This window comes from Lampetra planeri, unplaced genomic scaffold (genome assembly GCF_965212315.1).
Source record: "Lampetra planeri unplaced genomic scaffold, kcLamPlan1.2.h2 scaffold_119, whole genome shotgun sequence".
NCBI lineage: Eukaryota > Metazoa > Chordata > Hyperoartia > Petromyzontiformes > Petromyzontidae > Lampetra > Lampetra planeri.
This window is the reverse complement of record NW_027613904.1, coordinates 192,568-217,054: the sequence shown is the minus strand read 5'-3', so window position 1 is coordinate 217,054 and position 24,487 is coordinate 192,568. Positions and strand designations below refer to the sequence as shown.

The 24,487-nt window shown below is 51.0% G+C and overlaps 1 protein-coding gene across 1 annotated transcript in view; it reads right to left on the bottom strand.

Annotated features, from left to right (window-relative positions):
• The window catches only part of LOC144738854 (myocyte-specific enhancer factor 2C-like), a 95,502-nt gene that overhangs the window by 53,422 nt on the left and 17,593 nt on the right, over positions 1-24,487 (bottom strand). Inside the window, exon 2 of the mRNA XM_078621849.1 lies at positions 12,921-13,214. Coding sequence (XP_078477975.1) covers positions 12,921-12,974 — 54 coding nt within the window. The 5' untranslated portion in view covers positions 12,975-13,214. The remainder of the gene's footprint in view (positions 1-12,920; positions 13,215-24,487) is intronic.

Here is a 24,487-nt window from a genome sequence, read left to right as displayed (position 1 = left end):
AGTGTTGAGTCTATGGGTAGTGTTGAGTCTATGGGTAGTGTTGAGTCTATGGGCAGTGTTGAGTCTATGGGTAGTGTTGAGTCTATGGGTAGTGTTGAGTCTATGGGCAGTGTTGAGTCTATGGGTAGTGTTAGTCTATGGGTAGTGTTGAGTCTATGGGTAGTGTTGAGTCTATGGGCAGTGTTGAGTCTATGGGTAGTGTTGAGTCTATGGGTAGTGTTGAGTCTATGGGCAGTGTTGAGTCTATGGGCAGTGTTAGTCTATGGGCAGTGTTAGTCTATGGGCAGTGTTGAGTCCATGGGTAGTGTTGAGTCTATGGGCAGTCTTGAGTCAATGGGCAGTGTTGAGTCTATGGGCAGTGCTGAGTCTATTGGCAGTCTTGAGTCAATGGGCAGTGTTGAGTCTATGGGCAGTGCTGAGTCTATTGGCAGTCTTGAGTCAATGGGCAGTGTTTAGTCTATGGGTAGTGTTGAGTCTATGGGCAGTGGTGAGTCTATGTGTAGTGTTGAGTTTATGGGTAGTGTTGAGTCTATGGGCAGTGTTGAGTCTATGGGCAGTGTTGAGTCTATGGGCAGTGTTGAGTCTATGGGCAGTGTTGAGTCTATGGGCAGTGTTGAGTCAATGGGTAGTGTTAGTCTATGGGTAGTGTTAGTCTATGGGTAGTGTTGAGTCTATGGGTAGTGTTAGTCTATGGGCAGTGTTGAGTCTATGGGCAGTGTTGAGTCTATGGGCAGTGTTGAGCCTATGGGCAGTGTTGAATCTATGGGCAGTGTTGAGTCTATGGGCAGTGTTGAGTTTATGGGTAGTGTTGAGTCTATGGGCAGTGTTGAGTCTATGGGCAGTGTTGAATTTATGGGTAGTGTTGAGTCTATGGGCAGTGTTGAGTCTATGGGCAGTGTTGAGTCTATGGGTAGTGTTGAGTCTATGTGTAGTGTTGAGTTTATGGGTAGTGTTGAGTCTATGGGCAGTGTTGAGTCTATGGGCAGTGTTGAGTCTATGGGCAGTGTTGAGTCTATGGGCAGTGCTGAGTCTATGGGCAGTGTTGAGTCTATGGGCAGTGTTGAGTCTATGGGCAGTGTTGAGTCTATGGGTAGTGTTGAGTCTGTGGGCAGTGTTGAGTCTATGGGCAGTGTTGAGTCTATGGGCAGTGTTGAGTCAATGGGTAGTGTTAGTCTATGGGTAGTGTTAGTCTATGGGTAGTGTTGAGTCTATGGGTAGTGTTAGTCTATGGGCAGTGTTGAGTCTATGGGCAGTGTTGAGTCTATGGGCAGTGTTGAGCCTATGGGCAGTGTTATCTATGGGCAGTGTTGAGTCTATGGGCAGTGTTGAGTCTATGGGCAGTGTTGAGTTTATGGGTAGTGTTGAGTCTATGGGCAGTGTTGAGTCTATGGGCAGTGTTGAATTTATGGGTAGTGTTGAGTCTATGGGCAGTGTTGAGTCTATGGGCAGTGTTGAGTCTATGGGCAGTGTTGAGCCTATGGGCAGTGTTGAATCTATGGGCAGTGTTGAGTCTATGGGCAGTGTTGAGTCTATGGGCAGTGTTGAGTTTATGGGTAGTGTTGAGTCTATGGGCAGTGTTGAGTCTATGGGCAGTGTTGAGTCTATGGGCAGTGCTGAGTCTATGGGTAGTGTTGAGTCTATGGGCAGTGTTGAGTCTATGGGCAGTGCTGAGTCTATGGGTAGTGTTGAGTCTATGTGTAGTGTTGAGTTTATGGGCAGTGTTGAGTCTATGGGTAGTGTTGAGTCTATGGGCAGTGTTGAATTTATGGGTAGTGTTGAGTCTTTGGGCAGTGCTGAGTCTATGGGTAGTGTTGAGTCTATGTGTAGTGTTGAGTTTATGGGCAGTGTTGAGTCTATGGGCAGTGTTGAGTCTATGGGCAGTGCTGAGTCTATGGGTAGTGTTGAGTCTATGGGCAGTGTTGAGTCTATGGGCAGTGCTGAGTCTATGGGTAGTGTTGAGTCTATGGGCAGTGTTGAGTCTATGGGCAGTGTTGAGTCTATGGGCAGTGTTGAGTCTATGGGCAGTATTGAGTCTATGGGTAGTGTTGAGTCTATGGGCAGTGCTGAGTCTATGGGCAGTGTTGAGTCTGCATAGCTACCCGTGCTAATCGGAGTTTCCGTGTCAACGACAACAAACGAAACACAATGGCTCGTTTCGAACAGAGCCAGTTGCCACTGGGGATGCCCTCGCTAGCCCGTTGAGATGGCGAGCCGTGATCATGATCACGGACATCAACACGGTAACCACGACGTAACGTCTCTCCGGCTGTCTCCGCTCTCCCTTCACTTTCAGGAGCTCTGATTTCTAGTCGCTTCGTCGCTGGAACTCTTTTCGTTCGTCCGTTTTTTTTTGTGTGACAACGCAATGGCCACCCTCACCCCCTCGACAAGCCCTGCAACTTAGCGCCGCTGCTCAGCGTTTCTAACGTCCATTGAACGTCGTTTCTGTTATGCCCCCCCCACCTAACCGACCTTGACACGAGGTCACGCTTCAGGGCTCCACCAACCGGTGATGTTTGCGATCGCGACGATGGTGGCAATGATGATTTTGGTATTGGTGATGATCGTGATGAGATAATGAAGATGATAGTGACGAGGATTTTGGTGTTGAAAATTAAGAGATGATGATGATGATGACGTTGCTGATTGCGATGACCTTGGTGATAGTGATGATGACGTTGCTGATTGCAATGATCTTGGTGATAGTGATGATGACGTTGCTGATTGCGGTGATCTTGGTGATAGTGGTGATGACGTTGCTGATTGCGGTGATCTTGGTGATAGTGGTGATGACGTTGCTGATTGCAATGACCTTGGTGATAGTGGTGATGACGTTGCTGATTGCGGTGATCTTGGTGATAGTGGTGATGACGTTGCTGATTGCGATGATCTTGGTGATAGTGATGATGACGTTGCTGATTGCGATGATCTTGGTGATAGTGATGATGACGTTGCTGATTGCGATGATCTTGGTGATAGTGATGATGACGTTGCTGATTGCAATGATCTTGGTGATAGTGATGATGACGTTGCTGATTGCGATGATCTTGGTGATAGTGATGATGACGTTGCTGATTGCAATGATCTTGGTGATAGTGATGATGACGTTGCTGATTGCGGTGATCTTGGTGATAGTGGTGATGACGTTGCTGATTGCGGTGATCTTGGTGATAGTGGTGATGACGTTGCTGATTGCAATGACCTTGGTGATAGTGGTGATGACGTTGCTGATTGCGGTGATCTTGGTGATAGTGGTGATGACGTTGCTGATTGCTGATTGCGGTGATCTTGGTGATAGTGGTGATGACGTTGCTGATTGCGATGATCTTGGTGATAGTGGTGATGACGTTGCTGATTGCTGATTGCGATGATCTTGGTGATAGTGGTGATGACGTTGCTGATTGCTGATTGCGATGATCTTGGTGATAGTGATGATGACGTTGCTGATTGCTGATTGCGATGATCTTGGTGATAGTGGTGATGACGTTGCTGATTGCTGATTGCGATGATCTTGGTGATAGTGATGATGACGTTGCTGATTGCTGATTGCGGTGATCTTGGTGATAGTGGTGATGACGTTGCTGATTGCTGATTGCGGTGATCTTGGTGATAGTGATGATGACGTTGCTGATTGCGATGATCTTGGTGATAGTGGTGATGACGTTGCTGATTGCTGATTGCGGTGATCTTGGTGATAGTGGTGATGACGTTGCTGATTGCTGATTGCGATGATCTTGGTGATAGTGGTGATGACGTTGCTGATTGCTGATTGCGGTGATCTTGGTGATAGTGGTGATGACGTTGCTGATTGCTGATTGCGGTGATCTTGGTGATAGTGGTGATGACGTTGCTGATTGCGATGAACTTGGTGATAGTGGTGATGACGTTGCTGATTGCTGATTGCGATGATCTTGGTGATAGTGGTGATGACGTTGCTGATTGCTGATTGCGATGATCTTGGTGATAGTGGTGATGACGTTGCTGATTGCTGATTGCGATGATCTTGGTGATAGTGATGATGACGTTGCTGATTGCTGATTGCGATGATCTTGGTGATAGTGGTGATGACGTTGCTGATTGCTGATTGCGATGATCTTGGTGATAGTGATGATGACGTTGCTGATTGCTGATTGCGGTGATCTTGGTGATAGTGGTGATGACGTTGCTGATTGCTGATTGCGGTGATCTTGGTGATAGTGATGATGACGTTGCTGATTGCGATGATCTTGGTGATAGTGGTGATGACGTTGCTGATTGCTGATTGCGGTGATCTTGGTGATAGTGGTGATGACGTTGCTGATTGCTGATTGCGATGATCTTGGTGATAGTGGTGATGACGTTGCTGATTGCTGATTGCGGTGATCTTGGTGATAGTGGTGATGACGTTGCTGATTGCTGATTGCGGTGATCTTGGTGATAGTGGTGATGACGTTGCTGATTGCGATGAACTTGGTGATAGTGGTGATGACGTTGCTGATTGCTGATTGCGATGATCTTGGTGATAGTGGTGATGACGTTGCTGATTGCTGATTGCGGTGATCTTGGTGATAGTGGTGATGACGTTGCTGATTGCTGATTGCGGTGATCTTGGTGATAGTGGTGATGACGTTGCTGATTGCTGATTGCGGTGATCTTGGTGATAGTGGTGATGACGTTGCTGATTGCTGATTGCGATGATCTTGGTGATAGTGGTGATGACGTTGCTGATTGCGGTGATCTTGGTGATAGTGGTGATGACGTTGCTGATTGCGATGAACTTGGTGATAGTGATGATGATGTTGCTGATTGCGATGAACTTGGTGATAGTGATGATGATGTTGCTGATTGCGATGATCTTGGTGATAGTGATGATGACGTTGCTGATTGCGATGAACTTGGTGATAGTGATGATGATGTTGCTGATTGCGATGAACTTGGTGATAGTGGTGATGACGTTGCTGATTGCGATGAACTTGGTGATAGTGATGATGACGTTGCTGATTGCGATGATCTTGGTGATAGTGATGATGACGTTGCTGATTGCGATGAACTTGGTGATAGTGGTGATGACGTTGCTGATTGCGATGATCTTGGTGATTGCGATGATCGTGTTGATAGCGGCGATGATGACGTTGGTGCCATCGATAGCGAGTGATGTTGCCAGCGAAGGCTCGTCTGCACCGCTTGGGGCAGACGACGGAGACGCAGAAACAAAAACGGACTCGAACATTATCCCTCCTCTACTTAAGACGGAAACAGCAGCAGGAGGATTTCTCTCCGACTCTGGCTGTCGCCTGATGCTGCTGCTTGTTGTTGTTGTTGTTGCAATTACCGGCGAAACGTCCCGGTACTCGAATTGTAAATGCAAGCAGTGGGTTTAACTCTCCAACACACAGGAGCTGTGTGTACTGAACTAGTAACGCATTGTCCACGTTGCGTTGACGTCACAAACCCCTCACTGATTGGCTGTGTCAGGTGGTGGCGGGCTTAACGACACATTTCATTCTTACGCGATCGATCCCAAAAAACAACCTCGATTGTGGGTGACATTCAACTCGATGGACACATCTTACTCACACTCGACTCCAAACCCTGACTGCACAAACAAACACACAACAACACGAGGGTGTTCCAAGGGTCCTTCCCCGCATCGTGACTGCCCCCCCCCTCCCTCGTCCTTTGAGGGTTCCTCTTCAATAACCGCCTCGTCGCTTTCGTCAAGGCCCACGTGGGTCAATTCCCGGCCACTTCTAAGCAGCGTCGGCAGAAGAAGAATAAATAAAAAAACACCCTTCCGTGCTCAATCCATTCACGCCGCCTTTCTTCTCTCTGTCTTAATCTCCTCTGTGTGTCTCTCCACCCCACCCCACCCACCCCACCCAGCCCACCCCACCCCACCCAGCCCAGCCCAACCCACTCGTTTATCATTTTTGTTCTTTTCCCTTTCCACCAATTCCGCGGCTCCGGCGGAGGACAGACGGACAAAGTGTTCGATTGAGGCCCCGAGCTGTTGGGCGTCACGTGATGGTGGTGGTTATTGGGGGGGGGGGGAATCGCCGCGGTTTCAGAGGATAGGGAGGTGGAGGATGAGGAGGTGGTGGAGGACGAGGATGATGAGGAGGATGAGGAGGATGAGGAGGTGGTGGAGGACGAGGAGGAGGATGAGGAGGATGAGGAGGTGGTGGAGGACGAGGATGATGAGGAGGATGAGGAGGATGAGGAGGTGGTGGAGGACAAGGAGGAGGATGAGGAGGATGAGGAGGATGAGGAGGTGGTGGAGGACGAGGAGGAGGAGGATGAGGAGGATGAGGAGGATGAGGAGGTGGTGGAGGACGAGGAGGAGGAGGATGAGGAGGATGAGGAGGATGAGGAGGTGGTGGAGGACGAGGAGGAGGATGAGGAGGATGAGGAGGTGGTGGAGGACGAGGATGATGAAGATGAGGAGGTGGTGGAGGACGAGGATGAGGAGGTGGTGGAGGACAAGGAGGAGGATGAGGAGGATGAGGAGGATGAGGAGGTGGTGGAGGACGAGGAGGAGGAGGAGGATGAGGAGGATGAGGAGGTGGTGGAGGACGAGGAGGAGGAGGATGAGGAGGATGAGGAGGTGGTGGAGGACGAGGAGGAGGAGGAGGATGAGGAGGATGAGGAGGTGGTGGAGGACGAGGAGGAGGATGAGGAGGATGAGGAGGATGAGGAGGTGGTGGAGGACGAGGATGATGAGGAGGATGAGGAGGATGAGGAGGTGGTGGAGGACGAGGAGGAGGATGAGGATGAGGAGGATGAGGAGGTGGTGGAGGATGATGAGGAGGATGAGGAGGATGAGGAGGTGGTGGAGGACGAGGAGGAGGATGAGGATGAGGAGGTGGTAGAGGACGAGGATGATGAGGAGGATGAGGATGAGGAGGTGGTGGAGGACGAGGATGATGAGGAGGATGAGGAGGATGAGGAGGTGGTGGAGGACGAGGAGGAGGATGAGGAGGTGGTGGAGGTTGAGGAGGAGGAGGATGAGGAGGATGAGGAGGATGAGGAGGTGGTGGAGGACGAGGAGGAGGATGAGGAGGTGGTGGAGGTTGAGGAGGAGGAGGATGAGGAGGATGAGGAGGATGAGGAGGTGGTGGAGGACGAGGAGGAGGAGGATGAGGAGGTGGTGGAGGTTGAGGAGGATGGGGAGGAGGAGGATGAGGAGGATGAGGAGGAGGGTGAGGAGGATGGGGAGGTGGTGGAGGACGAGGACGAGGAGGCGCATCAACATTCAATGTTTTCACTGCTTTGGTGGAAAATTCCACCGCTCCACAAATCAAACAACACCAAACCCGGAGCCTTATTGTGATGCTCTCTCTCGTTGTGCTGTTGTTGTTGTCGTTGTGGTGTTTTTGGTTTGTTGTGATGATGTTATTATTATTGTGCAGCCTTCTTCGTTGCTATGGCACTTTTGGGGATTACAAATCGATGTCAACATTTGAGATCCCATTCGACCACTCGAGGAGATGCCGCCGCGTGGATTTGATTCAGATCGTCGATGAACGATCCGACTGGGGGCAGTCTGTTCACGGCTGTGTTGACATGGTCAGAGACGCCGCACCACCACCACCAGCACCAGTCACAAACCGGACACGCGTCAATGTCCCAATCGGTGGAGAGATCGTCCCAAACATCTTCCACCGCGTGTCCCGGATACAATTCAAGGAGCACCCAGGAAATATCCTCGGTAGGTGAGAACCTGATTGGAGGATTGTGAGTGTCTGTCGGAGCGGGGTAGTCGCTGACGGTGTATTCCTGCAGCGGTGTTGGGTGTTTCTCCACAGACTTTCCTCCCTCCATCATCCTTCACTCGCTGACCATTGTCGTGGACATGGAGGTTCTTTGCTTATTGCCGGAAACTTTTTTTTTTAATCCTTTATATTAAGTTTACTTGCTTGCTTGCGCGCTTGCTTGCGCGCTTACGACCGTGCAAATCTTTCGGTAGTTTTTAAACCCACTTCCCGTGATCCAATCGAGCTGACATTTTGCACACAGACTCGTTGTGCGTGACAATTTATTTTCGTGACATTTTTTTTCCATAACTTTACACTTTTTAGGAAATTTTTTTAAATATTTAATTTCCAATTGCTTAATGGTGGCAGGCAATCATCTGACCCATAGGTGGCAGCCATCTCAAGCCAGAGGACGAGAGGACTCTAGCCGCCACGCATATAAAGGATTTATAGTGAAAAACTTTGCTTTTACGGGTTAATTTTTTCTGGATGTTGCTGCATTGGCAGCAGCAGCAACAGCCAGGACCTTCCTGAAGACAGTCACGTGGTGCTCTTCTTGTGTCCCCCCAGGAGGGTTCGTGCCTTGTTTGTATTGTTGTTGTGACATCTTTTCAGTCAATTAGCGACGAGTGTATTCATTGTTCAAGCGGGAAGCCGGAGAACACCCACCCACTTCTAGTGCGAGGGGGGAAACACTCTATCCCTCCCGGTGGCTAGGAGATGTTAACTCGCTCGCCTGGTGTGCAGGAGGTCGTGGGTTCGATCCCGACCCTGACGCCTGCTGCTGTATATTTGGAGTTTGCGTGTCTCTCTCTCTCATCATCATCACGGTGGCTAGGAGATGTTAACTCGCTCGCCTGGTGTGCAGGAGGTCGTGAGTTCGATCCCGACCCTGATGCCTGCTGCTGCTGTATATTTGGAGTTTGCGTGTCTCTCTCTCTCTCCCTGTGGTCGCGTGGATTTTTTCTCTCGGTCCTCCGGTTTTTTCCCTTCCACGGGTTAGAATCGATTCCGCCCCGTGAAAGAGGATCTGTCTGCTGCTATACATTCCCACACAATGATGATGATGATCCCACATCGTTGAGTTATCACTCGTGACAGCCACGGACACTTCTGAAATAAAACTGCGTAGCTGAATGGGGCCTAACCTGGTCAAAGTTGAGTGAACAGTTTAAGTAAGGAGAGTTCCCAATTTCACAATCTACCTCGCTCCAGGTGGGTGGGAGTGGTGGGTGGTGAGGGGGTGGGGGGGGGGAGGTGGTGGGTGGTGAGGGGTGGGTGGGAGTGGTGGGTGGTGAGGGGGTGGGTGGGAGTGGTGGGTGGTGAGGGGTGGGGGGGGGAGTGGTGGGTGGGTGGGGAGGGGTGGGGGGGGAGTGGTGGGTGGTGAGGGGTGGGTGGGAGTGGTGGGTGGTGAGGGGTGGGGTGGGAGTGGTGGGTGGTGAGGGGGTGGGTGGGGAGTGGTGGGGTGGTGAGGGATGGGGGGGGAGTGGTGGGTGGTGAGGGGTGGGGGAGAGTGGTGGGTGGTGAGGGGTGGGTGGGAGTGGGGGGTGGTGGTGGGTGGTGAGGGGTGGGTGGGAGTGGTGGGTGGTGAGGGGGGTGGGTGGGAGTGGTGGGGTGGTGAGGGGGTGGGGGGGGAGAGTGGTGGGTGGTGAGGGGGTGGGTGGGGAGTGGGGTGGGTGGTGAGGGGGTGGGTGGGAGTGGTGGGTGGTGAGGGGTGGGAGTGGTGAGTGGTGAGGGATGGGGTGGGGAGTGGTGGGGTGGTGAGGGGGTGGGTGGGAGTGGTGGGTGGTGATGGATGGGGGGGAGTGGTGGGTGGTGAGGGGTGGGGGGAGAGTGGTGGGTGGTGAGGGGTGGGTGGGGGTGGTGGGTGGTGGGGGGGGGGGGGTGGGGGTGGTGGGTGGGTGGGGGGTGGTGGGTGGTGGGGGTGGGGGGGGGTGGTGGGTGGGTGGGGGTGGGGGGGGGGTGGTGGGTGGTGAGGGGGGGGTGGGAGTGGTGGGTGGTGAGGGGGTGGGTGGGGGTGGTGGGTGGTGGGGGGGTGGTGGGGGGGTGGGGGGGGTGGTGGGTGGGGGGGAGGGGGGGGTGGTGGGTGGGGTTGGTGGTGGGGGGGAGTGGTGGGTGGGGGTGGTGGATGGGGATGGTGGGTGGGGGGGTGGGGTGGGGGGTGGTGGGGGGGGTGGTGGGGGGGGGGGAGTGGTTGGTGGGTGGAGTGGTTCGTGGATGGGGATGGTGGGGGGGGGGGGTGGTTGGTGGGGTGCGGAGAGTGGTGGTTGGGATTGGTAGGTGGGTGGAGGTGGTTGGTGGGGTGGAGTGGTTGGGTGGGTGAGGGGGGTGGTGGGTGAGGGGGGTGGTGGGGTGGCTGGGGGGAATGGTGGTGGGGGGGGAGTGGTGGTGGGGTGGAGTGGTTGGTGGGGTGGAGTGGTTGGTGGGGTGAGGGGGGTTGGTGGGTGGGGAGTGGTTGGTGGGGTGCGGAGAGTGGGTGGGTGGCTGGGGGAGTGGTGGGTGGTGGGGGGGGGGTGTGGGAAGTGGTGGTGGTGGGGGGGCTGTGGGTGGGGAGTGGTGGTGGTGGGGGGGGGGTGGGGAGTGGTGGTGGTGGCGGGGGTGGTGGTGGGTGGTGGTGGGTGGTGGGGGGGGGGTGTGGGGGGGCTGAGTGGGGAGACCTCCAGGCGACTATTTAGGAGAACTCAGCACTTCACAGTTCTTGGCGGAGCGGCGCGGGGGGGAGCCTCGCACGGAGTCGCCGTGACGGATCGGCGAGCCGGCGACACAAATACACGCGGTGGCGGCGGTGGTGGTGGCGGTGGCGGGTGCGGTGGGGGGGTGGTGGCGGTGGTGGTGGCGGTGGTGGGGGGTGGTGGCGGTGGGTGGTGGCGGTGGCGGTGGTGGTGGGGGGGTGGTGGTGGTGGGGGGGGACATGGGCGGAGAGAATCGCGCGGGGTTTCATGGCCGGGCCGCCCTTTCATTCCGCTTACAAGAGAGCGTTACGTTCTGAACAACAACAGCAGCAACAGCAGCGGCGGCGGCTTTTAGCTGCAACATCGACGGTGGCCACGGCCGCTTTTGCGGCCGTCTGGAACGCTCTGCTCTTACCGATATGAGGAAGCCGCTGGGAGCTATTGCACTTTTAAATCATCTAGATCTCCAAAATACACTACACTATACACTACACTATACACTACACTATACACTACACTATGCACTACACTACTATACACTACATTACTATACACTGCGAGATACTACTATACACTACACTACTATACATTAGACTATACACAACACTTCTAGACACACTACACTACTTTTCACTACATTACCATACCCTACACTACTATACATACTACACTACTATACTACTATACACTGCACTATAAACGGCACTACACTACTACACACTCACTACACACTACACAACTATACACCCACACCACACTATACACTACCACTACACTACACCTACACCTACACTAACCACTACCACAACACTACACTACACCACTACACCATACACTACACTATACACTACACTATACACTACACACCACTACACTACACTACACACTATACACTAACACATACACTACACTACACACTACACTAACACTACACTACACTACACTACACTACACTACATACACTACACATACACTACCACACTATACACTACCACTACACTACACTACACTACCACTACTACACTACACTAACACTATACACTACACTACCTACACTACACTACTATACACTACACTACTACACACTACACTCACTACACTACACTACTACTACTATACACTACACTATACACTACACTACTACACACTACACTACTATACACTACACTACTCTACACTACTCTACACTACTATACACTACACTACAATACACTACACTACTACTATACCACTACTATACACTACTCTACACTACTACACTACACTACTATACACTACACTACTATACACTACACTACTATACACTACACTATACACTACTATATACTACACTACTATACACTACACTATACACTACTATATACTACACTACTATACACTACACTATACACTACACTATATACTACACTACTATACACTACACTATACACTACACTATACACTACACTATACACTACACTACTATACACTACTCTACACTACTATACACTACACTACTATACACTACACTACTGTACACTACACTACTATACACTACACTACTATACACTACACTACCATGCACTACACTACTATATACTACACTATACACTACACTATACACTACACTATACACTACACTACTATACACTACACTACTATACACTACACTACTATACACTACACTACCATACACTACACTACTATATACTACACTATACACTACACTATACACTACACTATACACTACACTACTATACACTACACTACTATACACTACACTACTATACACTACACTACTATACACTACTCTACACTACCTATACACTACACTATACACTACACACTACTATACACTACACTACTATACACTACACTACTATACACTACACTATACACTACACTATACACTACACTATACACTACACTTTTTGGCGAATCATCGAGCAAATACGGTGCTTTCAGAAGCTCTTCAGTGGCCGTCTGGAACGCTCTTCCTTCCCATGTTAGGAGCTCTGCTGCACTTTGTAATCATCATCATCATCGAGATTGACAAACTCTTTCTTTAGAACTGACTGTTGTTGTTGTTTGTGTTGTTGTCCTTCCCCCCCCCCCGCGCCTCCGGTTAGCGCGTGTGGCTACGTACGGCACTAAAGAAGTCCAACATGCAGACTCACACCGGCAGCCTCTAACACAGACCCACCCACTCCCATAGACACCCCCTGGGACTCCACGTCTCTCGCACCCCGCTGCACCCTGCTGCACATTCTCCCACCCTGCTGCACCCTGCTGCACCCTGCTGCACTTTCTCCCCACCCTGCTGCACTTTCTCCCACCCTGCTGCCCCTTGCTGCACCCTGCTGCCCCCTGCTGCGCCCTGCTGCCCCCTGCTGCACCCTGCAGCACCCTGCTGCACCCTGCTGCACCCTGCTGCACATTCTCCCACCCTGCTGCTCCCTGCTGCACCCTGCTGCACACTCTCCCACCCTGCTGCCCCTTGCTGCTCCCTGCTGCACCCTGCTGCACCCTTCTGCACCTGCCGGTTGCGCTCGTCGTTGATGCGAGCGATCTGGATCTTCTTCCTCCCCATGGCTCCCGCCTGGGCTGCTGCACCACGTGGGGTGCTGCACCACGTGGGCTGCTGCACCACGTGGGCTGCTGCACCACGTGGGCTGCTGCACCACGTGGGGTGCTGCACCACGTGGGGTGCTGCACCACGTGGGCTGCTGCACCACGTGGGCTGCTGCACCACGTGGGGTGCTGCACCACGTGGGCTGCTGCACCACGTGGGGTGAGGGAGTCTCCTTCACCCGCTGCACCCAACTCGAGCCTGCAACCACACACAGAGACAACAACAACAACTAAGAGACAACAACAACAATAACAACACAGAGACAACAACACTGAGACAACAACAACAACACAGGGACAACAACACAGAGACAACAACAACTAAGAGACAACAACAACAATAACAACACAGAGACAACAACAACAACACAGGGACAACAACACAGAGACAACAACAACTAAGAGACAACAACAACACAGGGACAACAACACAGAGACAACAACTAAGGGAGATGTTGACTACCTCGCCTGGTGTACAGGAGGTCGTGGGTTCGATCCCGACCCTGACGCCTGCTGCTGCTATAGAGTTTGTGTGTCTCTCTCCCCGTGGTCGCGTGGATTTTTCTCCGGGTCCTCCGGTTTTGTTCATCCTCACATTTAGAATCAACTTCACCACGCGTCTAGAGTGTTTGTCTCCAGTGAATTTCCACCATGATAAGCCACGTAATTTGGCGATCATTTGTGATAAACCCGGTCGCTTCTGAAAAGAAAGCCACAGAGACCAGCGTGGTGAAGTATGGTCAACAGCGTGGGGAGGTGTTCATCCAGCAGTGGAATTACAAACAGGATGGACTGAGACAAACACACACAGAGACACACAGACACAGAGACACACACAGAGACAAACAGAGACACACACACAGAGACACACACACAGAGACACACACAGAGACAACAACAACAACCGCCATTCGCCACTAAGTGGCGGTGACGTCACCACGACGCTTGTGCCAGGCCATGTGCACCTTGAGGCCACGTGAAGTGTCGAACGCCCGCTGGCAGGAGGTCACGGGGCAGACCCAGCAGGTGCCACGGGTCGACTGACCGAGATGACCGAGATGACTGGCCCCCTACTGTACCAACTTGCTGTGCTTTAGCCACCCGGCGCTCCGCTCGTTGTTGTGAGCATCGCTCCTCTACCCTCCGTTGTTGTTGGAGGGCGACTGCCTCCAAATGCCCAGTAAAGTCCTTCACGAGCCTCCTCCACTGAGGCCGATCTTGACACCGCTGGTACCAGTCATCGGCAAGTCCACTCAGTTCTACGTCCTCTTGTACCACATCACTCCATCTCTTCTCTAGCCCGTGCCGCACCCGTTTAGCCCAAACGATCCGGCCGAACAAAAGCTGTTTAGGCATGCGGTGGCTGGGCATGCGGGCTACATGACCCAGCCAACGCAGCCTTGCCTGCCGGAGGAGCTCACCGATTGGATTTTGACCAGATCTTTCAAGGATTTGTGAGCTCCTCACACAATCCAGCCTGGTTAAACCCAGGATGGATCGTAGGCAGGCCAGCCTAAATGGTTCCAACCGGCGAAGATGCTCCAACCCCCTACCTCCTCGCGGTGCCGGACGGGCAACACTGTCGTGGACATTGCTATGGGGGGAGGGCCAATGCCCATTGGCCTCTCCCCTAATGGCGTCTGTGACCACCACAGTGGCTAAACCACGAAACCACGACTTAAACATAAATATATAACACAGAGACACACACACAGATACACACATACACAGAGACACACAGACACACACAGAGACGCACACAGACAACAACAACCGCCATTCGCCACTAAGTGGCGGTGACGTCACCACGACGCTTGTGCCAGGCCATGTGCACCTTGAGGCCACGTGAAGTGTCGAACGCCCGCTGGCAGGAGGTCACGGTGCAGACCCAGGTGCCACGGGTCGACTGACCGAGATGACCGAGATGACTGGCTGATGCACCACCTGTGCCCCCTACTGTACCAACTTGCTGTGCTGCTACAGTAGGGGGCACAGGTGGTGCATCAGCCAGTCATCTCGGACACACACAGAGACACACACACTATCGCACACATAGATACACAAGTAACTGCTGTTTGTGTATACTGTAGTTTGTTGTCCTTCCCCCGCACATCCAATTAGTATGGTTAGCTACGTACGGTGCGAATAAAGTTCAACATACACACTGCTCAAAGACTAACACTGCCCGTAGACTCAACACTGCCCATAGACTCAACACTGTACCATAGACTCAACACTGCCCGTAGACTCAACACTGCCCATAGACTCAACACTGCCCATAGACTCAACACTGTAATATAGACTCAACACTACCCATAGACTCAACACTACCCATAGACTCAACACTGCCCATAGACTCAACACTACCCATAGACTCAACACTGCCCATAGACTCAACACTACCCATAGACTCAGCACTGCCCATAGACTCAACACTGCACATAGACTCAACACTGCACAATAGACTAAACACTGCCCATAGACTCAACACTACCCATAGACTCAACACTACCCAGACTCAACACTGCCCATAGACTCAACACTGCCCATAGACTCAACACTGCACAATAGACTCAACACTGCCCATAGACTCAACACTGCCCAATGACTCAACACTGCCCATAGACTCAACACTACCCATAGACTCAACACTACCCAGACTCAACACTGCCCATAGACTCAACACTGCCCATAGACTCAACACTGCACAATAGACTCAACACTGCCCATAGACTCAACACTGCCCATAGACTCAACACTGCCCATAGACTTAACACTGCCCATAGACTCAACACTGCCCAATGACTCAACACTGCACAATAGACTCAACACTGCCCATAGACTCAACACTGCACAATAGACTCAACACTGCCCATAGACTCAACACTGCCCATAGACTCAACACTACCCAGACCCAACACTGCTCATAGACTCAATACCGCCCACAGATTAAAAAATTCCCATAGAATCAACACTGCACATTGACTCAACACTGCACAATAGACTCAACACTGCACAATAAACTCAACACTGCACAATAGACTCAACACTACCCATAGACTCAGCACTGAACCTCCAATCACCAAAGTTGGCTACGTACGGTGAGAAAGAAGTTAAACATCCACACATCCATACAAAGACTGTCGGGGCAAATGCGGCCAACACCACACCCGGCCGCCTTTGTCTCCCCAATGCTTTTGTTCTACACACCGCACCAGTTACTCGTTTGAGGCTGAGTCGACCTAGGGGAGGCCCAGAAAGGGTTCAGATAATCGTCAATTCCTCGTCGTTGGTACGGCTGCTGACGTAGATTGAGAGCATCGACTACACCGTTTCACATTCAGGTGATCAGGCCACAGACATAGACTCAACACTACCCAGACAACCGCGTCAAGAGCAGTAGTGGGAGTAGTGGATCATCATCGCCAGGATGTCGCATTCGTATTGGTGGATCGGAACATTGCGACTTTGCACCTTCTACACCACCACTACTACCACCACTGCCACCACTACCACCACTACCACCACCACTACCACCACTACTACCACCACTACCACTACTACTACCACCACTACTACTACCACTACCACCACTACTACCACTAACACTACTACTACCACTACTACTACTACCACTACCACCACTACCACTACTACCACTACTACCACTACCACCACTACTACCACCACTACCACCACTACTACCACCACTACTACCACTAACACTACTACTACCACTACTACTACCACCACTACCACCACTACCACCACTACCACTACTACCACTACCACCACTACTACCACCACTACTACCACCACTACCACTACTACTACCACTACTACTACCACCACTACTACCACTAACACTACTACTACCACTACTACTATCACCACTACCACTACTACCACTACCACCACCACTACCACCACTACTACCACTACTACCACTACTACCACCACTACTACCACTACTACCACCACTACCACCACTACCACCACCACTACCACCACTACTACCACCACTACCACCACTACCACCACCACTACCACCACTACCACCACCATTACCACCACCACCACTACCACCACCACTACCACCACTACTACCACTACCACCACTACTACTACTACCACTACTACTACCACTACTACCACTACCACCACCACAACCACCACTACCACCACCACTACCACCACCACCACTACCACCACCACTACCACCGCTACCATCGCTACCACCGCCACCACCACTACCACCACTACCACCACTACCACCACCACTACCACCACTACCACTACTACCACCACCACTACCACCACTACTACCACTACTAACACTTCTACCACTACCACCACTACCACTACCACCACTACCACCACTACTACCACTACTACCACTACCACCACCACCACTACTACCACTACCACCACTACTACCAATACTACCACTACTACCACCACTACCACTACCACCACTACCACCACTACCACTACCACCACTACTACTACCACTACTACCACCACACACACACACGTGACACACACGCACACACGCGTGCGCCTCTGTCATTACTGCCGCTATCTGTGCAGAGAGGATGCATCAAGCGAGCGCCAAGGACAGACGCGGAGCCCCCCCGCTCCCCCCGCCCCTCCCGCCCCTCCCGCTCGGTCAATGGCCTGCAGGGTCAACGGCGGCGTGGTGTATTCCGCAAATATGGCCGACTGTGAGGGCGGGCACAAGCCGGCGTGAGTAGGTTAAACGTTGAGTTTTATAAGGGCACCACGGGGTGACCAGCCCCTCCCCACCCAGCCCCACCCCTCCCACCCCCCACCCAGCCCCACTCTCCCCACCCAGCCCCTCCCCACCCTCCCCACCCAGCCCCTCCCCACCCAGCCCCACCCCTCCCACCCCCCACCCAGCCCCACCCTCCCCACCCAGCCCCTCCCCACCCTCCCCACCCAGCCCCTCCCCACCCTCCCCTCCCCACCCAGGCCCACTCAGCCCCACCCTCCCCACCCAGCCCCTCCACACCCAGCCCCACCCTCCCCACCCAGCCCCTCCCCACCCTCCCCATCCAGCTCATCCCCACCCTCCCCACCAAGCCCATCCCTCCCCACCCAGCCCCTACCCACCCTCCTCTCCCCACCCAGCCCCTCCCTCCCCACCCAGCCCCTCCCTGCACGACGGACGGACACAATAATCCCCTGTGGGCTGGTGTAATCAGGAGGTTCCTACCAGTATCAGTTCATAGCTCTGTGGGCTTTACCGAGCAAGACATAACGTAGTTTAGTTTCATTCGCATATGTTGTTTAAAGTTGTTTATTTACTTTTCATATACTTTTCACTCCCATCGTGTTGTTTGTGTTGCGTTTGTTGTCAGTAACGTTTTGACCCGCGCCGCTGACTGAGACATCTGTGACGAAAGCGCTTTATAGCTCATCGGATTTCTCCTGCAGTATGAATAAAGACCCGGATGCAGTCCGCTCCAAGACCGAGTCCCAGATTGTGGCTCCATCTCACTCGGCACGCAATCCCAGAGCGATGCAATCAGCTCGTTTGTAGAAGCGATGCATTGATCTTTGCATCAGGTGTCTATCTCGAACTTCTATAACATCGTAATAGGTGCGCGTAGAGGACAACACACTAAACACAACAAGCAGTGATGAAGGAATTCGTTTTTTAAAATCCTTTATATTAAGTTCACTTGCTTGCTTGCTTGCGCGCTTACGACCGTGCAAATCTTTCGGTCGTTTTTTTAACCCACTTCCCGTGATCCAATCGAGCTGACATTTTGCACACCGACTCGTTGTGCGTGACAATTTATTTTCGTGAAAAAAAATTCCAAAATGTTCCACTTTTTAGGAATTTTTTTTTTCATATTTAATTTAAAATACCAATGTGATAAAAATGAAACTCTTACTCAAGAAAAACAGAAATGAATAATAAAATAAAACCGATGCCACGCATATAAAGGATTTATAGTGAAAAACTTTGTTTTTACGGGTTAATTTTTTTTCAATCTAGACGATGACGATTTAAAATGCATCACATCAAAGCTCACAGCGGCTTCTTTATATCGGGGGTAAGAGCGTTCCAGACGGCCGCAGAAGTGAATCTGAAAGCGCCGCGCGATGTGGTCACCACCGTCTTTGCTCGATTGGTTAGCCAAAAGTGTAGTTTATAGTGTAGTGTATAGTGTAGTGTATAGTGTAGTGTATAGTAGTGTAGTGTATAGTGTAGTGTATAGTGTAGTGTATAGTAGTGTATAGTGTAGTAGTGTATAGTGTAGTGTATAGTGTAGTGTATAGTAGTGTAGTGTATAGTAGTGTATAGTGTAATGTATAGTAGCATAGTGTATATTAGTGTAGTGTATAGTGTAGTGTATAGTGTAGTGTATAGTAGTGTAGTGTATAGTGTAGTGTATAGTGTAGTGTATAGTAGTGTATAGTGTAGTAGTGTATAGTGTAGTGTATAGTGTAGTGTATAGTAGTGTAGTGTATAGTAGTGTATAGTGTAATGTATAGTAGCATAGTGTATATTAGTGTATAGTGTAGTGTATAGTGTAGTGTATAGTGTAGTGTATAGTAGTGTATCGTGTAGTGTATAGTAGTGTAGTGTATAGTAGTGTATAGTGTAATGTATAGTAGCATAGTGTATATTAGTGTATAGTGTAGTGTATAGTGTAGTGTATAGTGTAGTGTATAGTAGTGCAGTGTGTAGTGTAGTGTATAGTGTAGTGTATAGTAATGTAGTGTAGTGTATAGTAGTGTATAATGTAGTGTATAGTAGTGTATAGTGTAGTGTATAGTAGTTTATAGTGTAGTGTATAGTGTAGTGTATAGTGTAGTGTATAGTGTAGTGTATAGTAGTTTATAGTGTAGTGTATAGTGTAGTGTATAGTAGTGTATAGTGTAGTGTATAGTGTAGTGTATAGTAGGGTATAGTGTAGTGTATAGTAGTGTAGTGTATAGTGTAGTGTATAGTAGTGTGCTGTATTGTAGTGTATATTAGTGTAGTGTATAGTGTAGTGTATAGTGTCGTGTATAGTAGTGTAGTGTATAGTAGTGTAGTGTATAGTAGTGTAGTGTACAGTAGTGTTGTGTATAGTGTAGTGTATAGTGTAGTGTATAGTAATGTATAGTAGTGTAGTGTATAGTTGTGTGTATAGTAGTGTAGTGTATAGTGGTGTATAGTGTAGTGTATAGTAGTGTAGTGTATAGTAGTGTAGTGTATAGTAGTGGAGTGTATATTGTAGTGTATAATAGTGCAGTGTATAGTGTAGTGTATAGTGTATAATAGTGTAGTGTATAGTGGTGTATAGTGTAGTGGATAATAGTGTAGTGTATAGTAGTGTAGTGTATAGTGTAGTGTATAGTAGTGTAGTGTATAGTGTAGTGTATAGTAGTGTAGTGTATAGTAGTGTAGTGTATAATAGTGTAGTGTATAGTAGTGTAGTGTAAATGGGTATAGTAGTGTAGTCTATAAGTGTCGTGTATAGTAGTGTAGTGTATAGTAGTGTAGTGTATAGTGTAGTGTATAGTAGTGTATAGTGTATAGTAGTGTAGTATATAGTGTAGTGTATAGTAGTGTATAGTGTAGTGTATAGTGGGAATCTACATGATTTAAAAGTGCATAGCTCCAGTGGCTTCCTAATATCGCTAAGGGCAGAGCGTTCCAGACGGCCGCAAAACGCATCGTGACCACCGTCTTTGTTCGACGGCTGCTGCTGCTGCTGCGATGACCACCGGAGTTGTGGCGCTTGGTGAAGGTTCACGCTCAGATCAGCGAGGTCATCGCGGATCATTGTGCGACGAGCGCTTTGTGTGCGTCGCGTGTGAGGATGATGATCGATTATCCATAATCGAGGTTTGTTTGTTGGGTCAGATCTTGTAAACATTTACTGTGTCGTCGTTAGAACCTGCCACCACCACCCGACACACAAGCCAATTCGTTCAAGGGGGTTGCCACGTGAACAACACGTGGCCAATTCGTCCCGAGCTCAGCGCTCACCGGTTGGAGAGTAAAACCCACAACAACCCGGCCGGGTACGGGTAGGGTACGGGTATTGGGTACCCGATTGCGACCTCTGGGATGAAGCCATGTTGCAGGCGCGGGTGGGTTGATTCTAGGAACTTGAATTGTGAGAAGAGACAAGACGTTGGGAAATGAGTGACAAACAGTGACTCACCAGTGACTCACGGCCTACCCGTACCCAGCCGCACCAGGGTCGCAAACGGGCACCCGTACTCGGCCGGGTACGGGTAGCAGGTTGCGACCTCTGGCTTTCAGGCTCTCAGGCATTAGTGGATAGGCCGTGGTCGCGATGCCCCCCACCCCCACCACCCCCCCCCCCACGCAAGGTGCAGCTTGGGGCCGTTTTGGGAACGCTGCCCTAGTGGTAGAGGGGGGGGGGGGTTGGGGGGCAGGTTGGGAGAGTTGTGGGGTAAAGGGGTTCGAGGGGGGATTCGAGGGGGGGTTGGGGGGATTGTTTGGGGGGGATAGGGGGGGAGGAGGAGGGGTGGAGGGTTCGAGGGGGGGGTGGGGTTGGGGGGGTTCGAAGGAGGCGGTTGGGGCGGGTTCGAGGGGGGGGGGGTGTTGGGGGGGGTTCGAGGGGGGGGTTCGAGGGGGGGTTCGAGGGGGGGGGTGTTGGGGGGGTTCGAGGGGGGGTTCGAGGGGGGGTTCGAGGGGGGGGGGGTTGGGGGGGATTCGAGGGGGGGGGGTTGAGGGGTGGGGCGATTCCCCTTCCTCTTTGTGGGTCCCCGTGGTGGCCCCCCACGGCTGTGTGTGGGGGGGGGGGTGCTGAGAACGTCCCCAACGGGACGATGGCAGCGGTGGCGTCGTTGTTATCTCTGCCGCGCAAATTTGTCCGTTTTTTGTTCGTTTTTTTGTCGTTTTTTGTTCGTTTTTTGTTCGTTTTTGTTGCGAGGGAATTACTTTTTTTTCCAAACGCCACCCTCGTAGCGGGATCGTGAAATAAAAAAAATGCCGACGTTAAAGCGTGCGGTGGTGGGGGGTGGAGGTGGGAGGAGGTGGAGGAGGGGGTGGAGGTGGTGGAGGTGGTGGAGATGGAGGAGGAGGGGGTGAAGGAGGTGGTGGAAGAGGAGGTGGAGGAGGTGGTGGAGGTGGAGGAGGTGGTCGAGGAGGAGTTAGAGGATGGAGGTGGTGGAGGTGGTGGAGGAGGTTAAGGAGGAGGAGGTGGAGGAGGAAGTCTGACGCAGAGATGTCAGCGAGGATGGGACATTCGGATTGTCGAACCGACAAGACAGGGCCTCTCATTCAGCAGTGGATAGATAATGGCTGCTGCTGCTGATGATGATGCTGATGATGATGCTGCTGCTGATGATGATGATGATGCTGATGATGATGCTGATGATGATGCTGCTGATGCTGCTGCTGCTGATGATGATGATGCTGATGATGATGATGCTGATGATGATGCTGATGATGATGCTGATGATGATGATGCTGATGGTGATGATGATGCTGCTGCTGATGCTGCTGCTGCTGATGCTGCTGATGATGATGCTGATGATGATGCTGCTGATGATGATGCTGCTGCTGATGATGATGATGACGACCGTGACGATGGCGACTTGAGTTTGCGCACCGCCCGCCGTGAGCCCCACGGTTCCCGAGTTCAATCCCCAGCTAGGGCTCAGATGGGCGGTGAGCGATGTTCCGAGGCTCTCGCTCACCCACCGCCACCAACCTGGCACGGACCAGCGCGGTGAAGTATGGTCAAAGAAGCCCCCGTGAGCGACACGGCACGGCGAGGCCTTCATCCATCAGTGGATGTGCAAAGTGCGGCAAGTTGTAATCAGGATGAGCAATGATTAATCGTCTGAGTTAGAAAGTGAACCGGACGTTCCCATTGACATCCTTAGCACGACGCTAAAAACTGAAGTAAGAAATGTGATCACACCTCCACGCCCTTTGAGACGTGAAGGCATCAATACGAGCGCACTTCAAACTCATCACGTTCAACCCCCCAATGTTGATTTCAGTCGCCTTTTCACGCAGCCGGCCTCGAGACAGAGAGTAGTGTGGCAGGAAATAAGTAATATTTTAAAAATACTTTAAAAAACACGCTTTAATGAAATGTACCCTACTCGTAATGGAGAACTCCACGACTCCAGGAAGTGGCCCGAAGCTTGCCACAACGTAAGGGGCCGTGGTGATTGACAGACAACGTCAGTTGAGCGTGGACAATTAGACCCAAGGCAAAACATAACATATTAAAAAAGATCATGTTTAAAAAATAAATAAAAAATGTATGATAGAATATAGTATTGTCATCAGTATGACATAACTATACCAAGTTTGCAGTCGATACCACATTGGGAAGTGGGTTCAAATTGAGTTACAATATTTGAGGATACGACAACAAAGTGAGTTAATAGAAAGCGTGTAACATTAAAAAAACACCCACGCAAGAAGTTATGAACTATTTAAAAACCAACTTTTTTTAATTTGCCCAGTTAATGCCCCAATGAGCTGCGATGTAGCTCGTTTGTCCAAGCGGCCCTGGCTATCACAGATGATAGCTCAACAAAGCGGTGGGAAATGTCAAAATAAGCACCCAAATACCCTCGATGCGTGATTTTGATTCTAAATGTGCAGGGGGGGGGGGGGGACCAGAGGACCCGGAAAAAAACATCCAAGCCACCACGGGGAGATAGAGAGACACGCAAACTCTAAATATCGAGCAGACATCCTGTATACCAGGCGAGGGGGTTAACATCTTGCCACAGTGAGAGAGAGAGAGAGTGTATTGACTGTCATGCAAGACGTGGATCTCTATGTGTCCTTGGGTCTCTATGTACATTTATGGGTCTCTGTGGGAGTCTATGGGTCTCTGGGTGAGTCTATGGGTCTCTAGGTGAGTCCATGGGTCTTTGTGGGAGTCTATGGGTCTCTATGGGAGTCTATGGGTCTCTATGTATCTGTCTCTTTCTCCGTGTGAGTTTGTGGATCTCCAAGTGAGTCTATGGGTCTCTAAGTATCTCAATATCTGTGTCTATTTAATTTATTCTATGGGTCTCCGTGTGAGTCTATGGCACTCTGTGTGAGTCTATGGGCCTCTGTGTGAGTCTGTGGGTCTATGTGTGAGTCTATGGGCCTCTGTGTGAGTCTATGGGTCTCTATGTGAGTCTATGGGTCTCTATGTGAGTCTATGGGTCTCTATTACTAGTCTATGTGTATCTGTGCGAGTCTATGGGTCTCTCTGCGAGTCTATGTGTCTCTATGTGAGTTTATGGGTCTCTGTGTGAGTCTATGGCACTCTGTGTGAGTCTATGGGCCTCTGTGTGAGTCTGTGGGTCTCTGTGTGAGTCTATGGGCCTCTGTGTGAGTCTATGGGTCTCTATGTGAGTCTACGGGTCTCTATGTGAGTCTATGGCACTCTGTGTGTTTCTATAGGTCTCTATGTGAGTCTACGGGTCTCTATGTGAGTCTATTGGTCTCTATGTGAG